The 9056-nt window shown below is 43.4% G+C and overlaps 1 protein-coding gene across 1 annotated transcript in view; it reads right to left on the bottom strand.

Moving 5' to 3' along the window:
* The window catches only part of LOC144226952 (isopentenyl-diphosphate Delta-isomerase 1-like), a 19413-nt gene extending 14607 nt beyond the window's left edge, over positions 1-4806 (bottom strand). Inside the window, exons 1-2 of the mRNA XM_077758430.1 lie at positions 4752-4806; positions 1-125 (exon numbers count right to left, since the gene is read on the bottom strand). The exon at positions 1-125 is cut by the window's left edge and continues 348 nt beyond it. Coding sequence (XP_077614556.1) covers positions 1-125; positions 4752-4806 — 180 coding nt within the window. The remainder of the gene's footprint in view (positions 126-4751) is intronic.
* Between the last annotated feature and the right edge of the window lie 4250 nt (positions 4807-9056).

Below are 9056 nucleotides of genomic sequence, written 5' to 3'. Positions count from 1 at the left end.
CGTGGAGGGGGGCCGCCCCCTCCGGAGCCCCCCGCCCGCCGCCCTCCGCACGCCCCCTCGCTGGCCCAGGGTCCGTCGCGAGCAAGTGCTGCGTCCGGATTCGTAGCGCAGCACGAACGCGGTGCCTAGACGGGGTCTGGCCGAGGGGCATAGTGCCCAAGGACGCGGGGGTAGGGGNTGCCCCGCGTTCCCGCGGGGCCCCCGACACTGCGCTCCCTCCTGTGTCCGCCTCTCCTGGCACTTGGCCGCGGGCAGCTCTGGCGGCCTGTCCCCTTGTGCGCGTGCTGCCGAAAGCCTTGGTCAGTGATGGCTCCCAGTTCAGTGTCACTCACAGAAGCGAAAGCGTGTGTTCCGAGCCTTCATCTAGGTGAAAGGCAGAGCAGTTCCGGCAGGTTGCGGACGGTTCTGGGGTTTCCTCTCCCCGAAGATCCTGCTCCGCAGCTGGGTTTGGGGTTTCCGCCGCCAGGAATGCAGGGCACAGGCCTTGAACCCTAAGATGCCAGGAGCTTTATTGAGCTTCTTGTGGAAATTCACTCAGGTTTTACACTTCTTTCTTGTTTTTGTTTTTTCTAAAAGACATGCCCATTTTACTTTATTATTATTATTTTTCTGGGGAGAGCGCGCACACAAGCAGTGTAGGGGGCAAAGGGAGGGGGGAGAGACAGGAAAAGGGGGAGAGAGAGAGAGAGAAAGAGACAGAGGGAGGGAGAGAAAGAATCTTAAGCAGATTCCACACCCAGCGTGAGCCTGATGCCAGGCTGGATCCCACGACCTTGGGATCGTGACCTGAGATGAAATCAAGAGCCCGGACACTTAACTAACTGAGCCACCCAGACCCCTCACATCTTATACTTTTAAGTGCCACATACAGATGACATTTTTTAACCTTTCTTTTGCATATAATTCGCATTCGTGAATTTAACTAAAATGTTTTTTCTTGCTGAAAGAAAGTGTTTAAAAGCCCCACTGGATATGCAGTTGTGAGTAATGGTTTGTAAATTGAGTTAATACACAGGTAGCAGCACGTGACAAGGGGAGAGTTTATATTAAATTTATGTATCTGAATGGTGGGACAGGGAGGTTGGAATTTTGGAGAGAATTATTCATACTTCCTTGAAGATAATGTTTTTTTTTCTTTCCTTTTTTTTCTTTTTTTACATTTTATTTATTTCTTGAGAGACAGTGAGAGTCAGAGCACAAGTGGGGGAGGGGCAGAGAGAGGCGGAGACACAGAATCTCAAGAAGGTCCAGGCTCTGAACTATGAGCACAGAGCCCGACGGGGGGATTGGACCCACAAACCGTGAAATCATGACCTGAGCTGAAGTCTGACGCTTAACCGACTAAGTCACCCAGGCGCCCAGAAAATAATGTTTTCAAAACCCAGTAGGATTGGGGCGTGTGGCTGGCTCATCTGGTGGAGAGAGCAACTCTTAATTAATCTCAGGGTCATGAGTTCAGGCGCCATGCTTGAAGAAGTAGGATTTTTCCCCCTGTAAGCCTTGTTAATGTGGTCTGCCCTTTAATAATGGGTTAATATGTCTATTTTGAAGAAAATAATTTTCTTTCGGAATTTCAGGCTTTTGTTTTTGTTTGTATTTAGGTAAAACGATTATTTTAACATTGATTATAGTAGGTAATTTTTAGAGTGAAGAAATTTTTTTCCTCTTTACAATTCTTTTTTTTTTTTTTTTTTTAATTTTTCCCCTGCCCCTCCCTTTACAGTTCTATGACTAGTTCAGTAAAGTGTCTGGCCTGTTAAATAGTTGGGAACTGTACCTCAGGGATGTTGGATATTAGTGGCTGTTTTTACTGATCTGTGTGAGCCTCACACCAAACCTTTGTAGCAGTTTTTCCATCTGTTACCAGTGTCTCTCCAGTACTTTCCATCTGCACTTCCCTACGTGTCTGGCTTGGATTCCATGCCAGAGCACCTCAGTACCCCTTCCATAAGCACCTGCAGCTTCCTTGCCTCTCTCTGCGTGATCTCAACCTGAAGAATCCTTAAACTTTTCAGGCGCTACGTAAGGTTTATACGAACACTGACCTGTGCCGAGGTGAAGACAGTACACACTTTGGTCCTGAGCCAGGCTCGGCCGTGTTCTCCTGGAGGGTCAGGTGCGGAAGAAAGCGGCGTTGGCACCAGTGGAGACTGCTGGAGGGGCTGGAGGACGTGGGCAGATTTTAGAGAAGGTTCAGGAAGAAAATTGCGATGGAAAGATTAACAACGGGAGAACGGAAGGGACTTAAAGGCGGTAGAAGGACTGCAGGAACCGACCAGCGCCGGCCTGGGAGCCTGGTGGGTGTGGCTGCGGAAGCGAGCGGGAGGCCGGCCTGAAGCAGCCGGCTGATCTTCCGTGATCACTCCGTGCCTAGCACTGCCCTTCGAGATGGCACTTCTCAGGGCTTCGGAAGTTACTGAGGGGTAACCTCGCTCAGGATGAGAAGTCTCCATTTGATGCCAGTTTTGGGGAGCCACAGCCCGTTCCGCATTTGTAATTTGTAATTGCTTGAAGTGTATATACTTGGTTGGAAATTGATCAATGTGAAAAGATTACCAGGATACGGACCATTTGGTGAAGCGACAGAAGTAAGCAAAGCCCAGAACATGGCGGGGGAAGGAGGTTAAAGCCCCAGTGAAAGGCAGAGGGTGAGGATTTTTAAAATCGGTTGTATGGAAGACTGCTTATTTCCTGCTGAGGATATAGTGTCTGGAAAACCAGTGGTACGATACTTAAGAAAGAAAATCATTGATTCAACACCTACAACTTTGAGGGGTGCCCGGCCTGCTCAGTCTGTAGAGCATGTGACTCCTGATCTCAGGGTCATGAGTNCTCTCTCCTAGAAATAAATAAAAAATATTTAAAAAAAAAAAACAAAAACCAAAAAACAAGAACCCCCCCCCAAAAAAAACAGAACATCTACAACTTTGAGGTGAAAGAAAGGTTGATCTTGCAGTTTTTGCACATCTGTAAACAACTTGTGGAATCTTTGAAGTGTGTTAACTTTCCAGCACGTACTTCCTGGAATGTGTCCATTGATTCAGGTTTTCAGAGAGGAAAGAAAAACCCTTTACTGATTTATTTACTTGATTGAAATGTGTAAAGATAAAATCTCTTCATTTCTGAGGTTCCATCAGGACAGGTTTCACAGGGGGTCGATATTTTCCTTCCTTTACAAATCACAACTTACAAAATGTAAGGTAACTATGGCAAATTGTGGTGTTAATGATTTTGGCAACTGAGATGCTTAATGAGGTTATTAATTTAATATGTGTAACCACTGAAAAACAGTTCTATCTCCCTATATTTTTAAGAATGTAATTTCTGGGTAAGATTCCATTAAGTCAGTTTGATTTCTTGGCCAGTTCTTTTTTTGGAGACGGCACAGTTAAATAGTTCTTAAATGTTTCCATTAAGAAGAATTACTGCGGGATGCCTGGCTGGCTTATTTGGAAGAGTTTCTGAGACTTTTTTTTTTTTTTTTTTGAAGAGTTTCAGAGTCTTGATCTTGGGGTCCTGAGTTTGAGCTCCACATAGGGTGTAGAGATGACTTAAATAAATAAAACTTAAAAAATAAGTTACTGAAATACTCTTGAGTGAATCATGTGAATTTTTTAAGAATTTAATTTTGTTATATTCAAATTTGTCAAATTATTATCATTGTAATCTTTGTGTATATAAAATTCTGCCAATTACAGGTGCTTCCGTTGTTTTTCTCCATGTCTTTATTTCAACTATCCCTAATTTCTGTAACTGAAACTTTTCAAACCTATATTTCATTAAAAATTTTGTTCTTTGGGACACCTGGGTGGCTCATTTGGTTAAGCATCCAACTTTGGCTCAGGTCATGGTCTCGAGATTCACAGGTTCAAGCCGCACGTCAGGCTCGGTGCTGAAAAGCTCAGAGCCTGAAACCTGCATCAGGTTCTGTGTCTCCCTCTCTTTCTGCCCCTCCCCTGCTTGTGCTCTCCCTCCCCCTTCCTCCTTCCCTCTGTCTCTCTCTCAAAAATAAAGATTTGAAAAATTTGTTTTCATTTTTCAGTCAAAAATAATTTTTCTGTATGTTATTTAAGAGAGTGCCAGTTTTATTATGTTTATCAGTAATGTTCATTGTAAGTTATTTTTTTCTTTTTGTTAAAAAAGTAATATTTAGTAAGGCATTGGCTCTGGAGGTCCACTGGGGTCAAAATGCCCATCTTTCCTTTCATGGTAGGCCTCTCCAAGATTTGTGAATGAGGCTAGATCTCATCTCCAGATCTGTGTACCTCCTGCCTCTTTTGTGTTCTAGATGTTTCAAAGGCGATTTTTGCAACAAAATGTTCAATATTTAGTTCTTGGTTCTCCAAGTGTGATTCCTCATCTCAATAATCTGATATTTTTTGTTTCACTTCCTTCTTACTTCAGAAATGAAGGCTGCTCTTGACCCCTCTCTCCCCACCTGCCTTCCACTCCCCAGTCCGTTCAAGCACCCTCTAATCTTAAGGATCATCATTAATTGCCTAGGCTACGTTATTAACTTCCTAACTGGCTTTCCCCATTCCTAGTCGTCTGGTTTTCTTACATGTTTTCTACACAGCTGCAAGAGTGATTTTTAAGGCAGACCTAGCGTCTCTTATTTAACACCTTGAAGTGGCTTCATTTTTGTTGTAGGATAAAATGTAAACATAAAAGAACAGAATCTAAGCTTCCCTCTCCTACTTACCTTGTACCATCCTCTCCGTTGTGTGCAGTGTTTTAGCCACATTACTTACCTCTCTTAGTATCTCTGATGAACCAGTCTTGTCCCAGCTCAGGGCATTTGCTCATGCTGTTCCTGTTCTTGGAATACGCACTCTTCTGTTCTGCACATGGTTAACACTAATTTTTCAGTCTCAATTTAAACGTCAGTTTCTCAGAAAAGCCTTCCTAACTCTTCAGCTAGTATCTCTTTTTCCCCATAATATTTGTGTGTATCTTTCATAGCAGTCATCACAGTGTATAATTTCTGTAATAAATTATGAGATTACCTTTAAGGTCTGTCTTACAACTCTCAGTATCCTGAAAGCACAGACCAAGTTTGTTTAGTTCACTGCCATGTTCCCAGTACCTAGCACATTTATGAAATTGAAGTATATTTGATGAATGACGTAATAAAATAAATGCTGTTGCTGTCCCTGCTTTACAGATGATGGAATGAAGGTTTAGGAAGGTGGTTAAGTAACTTGACCAAGGTTCCACAGCTTAGTGGTGGATGTAGTGTTCATTCATTCATTCGCTTACACATTCATCAAATCTTTGGGCATGTACTTATGTCAGGCAACGTGGTGGGCCCACAGGTACAGTAGTGAGCCAGAACAGTGTTCCAGTCCAGGTGTTGATGGTGTCGTGGGGGAGACATTCGTTAAGCGAGTAAACCACAAAGGTGGTGAGGCTCATGAGGTGCTGTGACTGGCAGTGGTCAGAGGAAGGTATTTAGATAAGATACCATTTAAGCTGTGGCTTCATGAGGAAAAAGCCAATGCTTCAAAGAGTTGGGAGGGGCAGTTTGCATGGCTCTAAAACTCACATGCTTAACTGTTGTGCCCTTCTTTGGGTTTTATTCTGAGAAGATGTTTAACTCAGTGGATCATTGATGTCCATTTTATTCCACTAAGTATGTAAAGTGGCAGAAAAATTCCATTCACTGATATTTTTTTCGGGGAAGCAGAATGTTACTCATTCTGTATAGCCAGCATTGGTAAATGGAGTGAAGTGTGAAGGATTAAAGATGGCTACAAAGTTTTTCTCAATCTTTTTGTTCAGGAGGGTAATTCTTTGCCCTCCACTTGAGTCTGAGTTGGCCTTGTGACTTGCTTTGACAAATAGAATATCCAAAAAAAGTGAAGGAAGTAGAAGACTAAAAAAACCAAATGAATATTTTGGAGATTAAAAAAATACAGTAACCTTACTTCTATTTTTAAGTGTCCTTTTTAATATTACTTTATTTTTATTTTAATATTTATTTATTTTTGAGAGAGTGAGAGTGAGGGAGCTGCAGAGAGAGAGAGAGAGGGAGACAGGATCCAAAGCGGGCTCTGTGCTGACAGCAGAGAGCCTGACGTGGGGCTCAAACTCACAAACTGAGATCATGACCTGAGCTGAAGTTCAGATGATTAGCCGACTGAGCCACCCAAGCACCCCTTATTTATTTCTATTTTAGAGCACAAGCCGGGTGGAAGCAGAGGGAGAGGAAAAATATCTTAAGCAGGCTCCACGCTCAGCATGAAGCTTGATGTGGGGCTTGATCTCATGACCCTGGATCGTGACCTGAGCGGAAATCGTGTTGGGACGCTCAACTGACTGACCCACCCAAGTGCCCCTGTGTGTCCTTAGTTTTAGATTTGAGAGTTGAATTTTGTTTATGTAATGCTATAGAAAATAGATGATAATTTTAATAAATTAACAGTTTACNCATGACCTAAGCGAAAGTCGGACGCTTAACCGACTAAGCCACCCAGGCGCCCCAACAGTTTACAGAATTTTAAACCTAAAAGAATTATTTGACCAATTTGAAAATTTTTCGTGTTTTGTAAAGCAAGACTTTCTNAGGTCATGACCTGAGCCGAAGTCAGACGCTTAACCAACTGAGCCACCCAGGCGCCTCGAGAAAGAGATAATCTTAAGCAGGCTCCGCATTTGGTGTGGAACCTGATATGGAGCTCCATCCCATGGGACCATGACCTGAATCTAAATCAAGAGGTGGACACTNCGAACCGCGAGCTCATGACCTGGGCCGAAGTCGGACGCTTAACCGACTGAGCCACCCAGGAGCCCCTCTTGTTGCCACTTTTAGTATATGTATATTGTATACTTTATATGATATATATCAATCATATATATCAAATATGTCATATGTATTTAAGTTTTATTTGTTTTGAGAGAGAGAGTGCAAGTTGGAAAGGGGCAGAGGGAGGGAGGGAGAGAGACCCCACATTCAGTGCAGAGCCTGACATGGGGCTCGAACTTATGAACCACAAGATCATGACCTGAGCTGAAGTCAGGTGCTTAAACTGACTGAGCCTCCCAGGTGCCCCTATGTATATTTTTAATATTTATTTTTGAGAGAGAGTGAAAATGAGAATGNAACCACAAGATCATGACCTGAGCTGAAGTCAGGTGCTTAAACTGACTGAGCCTCCCAGGTGCCCCTATGTATATTTTTAATATTTATTTTTGAGAGAGAGAGAAAGTGAGTAAGAGACAAGTGGGGGGGGGGGACAGAGGATCTGAAGCGGGCTCCATGCTGACAGCAGAGAGCCTGACTTGGGGCTCAAACTCACAGACTGTGAGACCATGACCTGAGCCAGTCAGACACTTAACCAACCGAGCTCGCCGGGTCTCCCCTCTTGTTGCTATTTTAAAACAAGGTCTGTATGTACATCATTTGAGACACAAAACATCTTTGGTTTTGTGATTGTGGAAAGATGGAGTAGATGTATGTCCCTATTCCACTAAGTATAGCTAAAAACCCTATAAAACATGCAAGACTGAAAAGTGGAGAGAAGAAAGTGTAGTGACTTGGTATATTGGGACCTGAGAAATGACACAGAGCTGAGTTCCCTGGGTTTCTTTTTGCCTCATATATCTCAGACTTCGTCTTGAAGAAGTAGCAACCTGGCAACACCAAAGAAAACCTCAGAAACCTCAAGAAAAGCCTGCTTTCTGTAGTCAGAAGACCAGGAAACGGACTGTCCTGGAGACAGAATGCTTTTAGAAAACACTGCAGCCCCCACCCTCAGTCTTGTCAAAGACTAGGTGGGGAATCTAGACTTTCACCCTTGACAAGTTATGTTGAGGTGACGTTCATTGCCAAGTAGTATCAGGGAAACCTGGGTGAGGTGGGATTTTCATCCCTTTTTGGGTGAGAAAAACACACCCTTCCTGCTGAGGTGGCATCAGAGGAAGTGTAGTAGAGGTTCAGGAATTTCACCACCACCCGTGCTAAGGAGGCCATGTAGGGTGCAGGAACAGGGGCCTCTGGTTAGTTAGGGTGGTGTGAGTGGAGGCCAAGGGAAAGGTTGAAGTTAAGAGCCCACCCAGCAGCAGTGAGGAGTACTTCCACCCAAGGTCAGTGGAGGCTGAGTGGAGAACCCTGACTTCCGTCTCTGTCTTTCCAGCCCGCCTGGCAGAAACAAGTTGCTGGGGCGCCGTCATTAGAGGCCCGCTGTAAGAGAAGACTTAAATCAGATCCCAGGTCTGATAACCTGAAACCCACAATGTTGAGGCTTCAGTAGAAAATGACATGTCCTATGAAGACCTGGGAAAATCTCATCTTGAATGAGAAAAGACAACGGACAGCAACACAGATATCACAGATGTTAAGATTGATTTGATAGGCATTTTAAAGTAGCCATCATAAAAAGGTTTCGGTGAGCAATTAAAATAAATGGAAAACAAAAACACCATAATCTCAGGAAGGAAACACAGGAAGAAACAAATGGAAGTTTAGAGCTGAAAAGTATAATTGAAACAAGAAACCCAAGGGATGGCTGAACAGTAGAACAAAGAGAACACAGGAAAAATTGAAGAAATAGAAATTGCCCAATTTGAACAATTCAGGTAAAATAGACTGGAGAAAAGTGAACAAAACCGTAGTGAGTGGTGGGACTGTGACAGAAGACCTCCTGTTTTTGTCGTCATCCCGGAAAGAGGAGAGAGAGACAGTGGGGCTGAAATATATTTAAGAAATACTGGCTGAATATTTCCTAAATTTGGCAAGCCATAAGCCTATAGAATCAAGAAGCTTAGTGAAACCAAGACAGGATAAAACTCAAATCCATGCTGATGCTAAGATAACATGATAGTCAAACTTCTGAGAACTAACTACAAAAAAGCAGTGAAGAGAGAAATGTCACTTTACCAGTAGTGGAAAAACAAATTTGATGGTGGATTTCTCGTCAGCAACCATAGAGGCCATAAGGAAGTGGCTTACTTTGCAAGTGCTGAAGGAAAAGAACTATCAACTCAGAATTCTGTATCAAAGGAAGACATTTCACATGATCTGTCACCAGCAGACCCACCCTTCAAGAGTAGGTAGA

The sequence above is a fragment of the Crocuta crocuta genome, unplaced genomic scaffold, assembly GCF_008692635.1.
Source record: "Crocuta crocuta isolate KB4526 unplaced genomic scaffold, BGI_CrCroc_1.0 scaffold32, whole genome shotgun sequence".
Classification (NCBI taxonomy): domain Eukaryota; kingdom Metazoa; phylum Chordata; class Mammalia; order Carnivora; family Hyaenidae; genus Crocuta; species Crocuta crocuta.
This window is presented reverse-complemented; position numbering and strand designations above follow the sequence as displayed.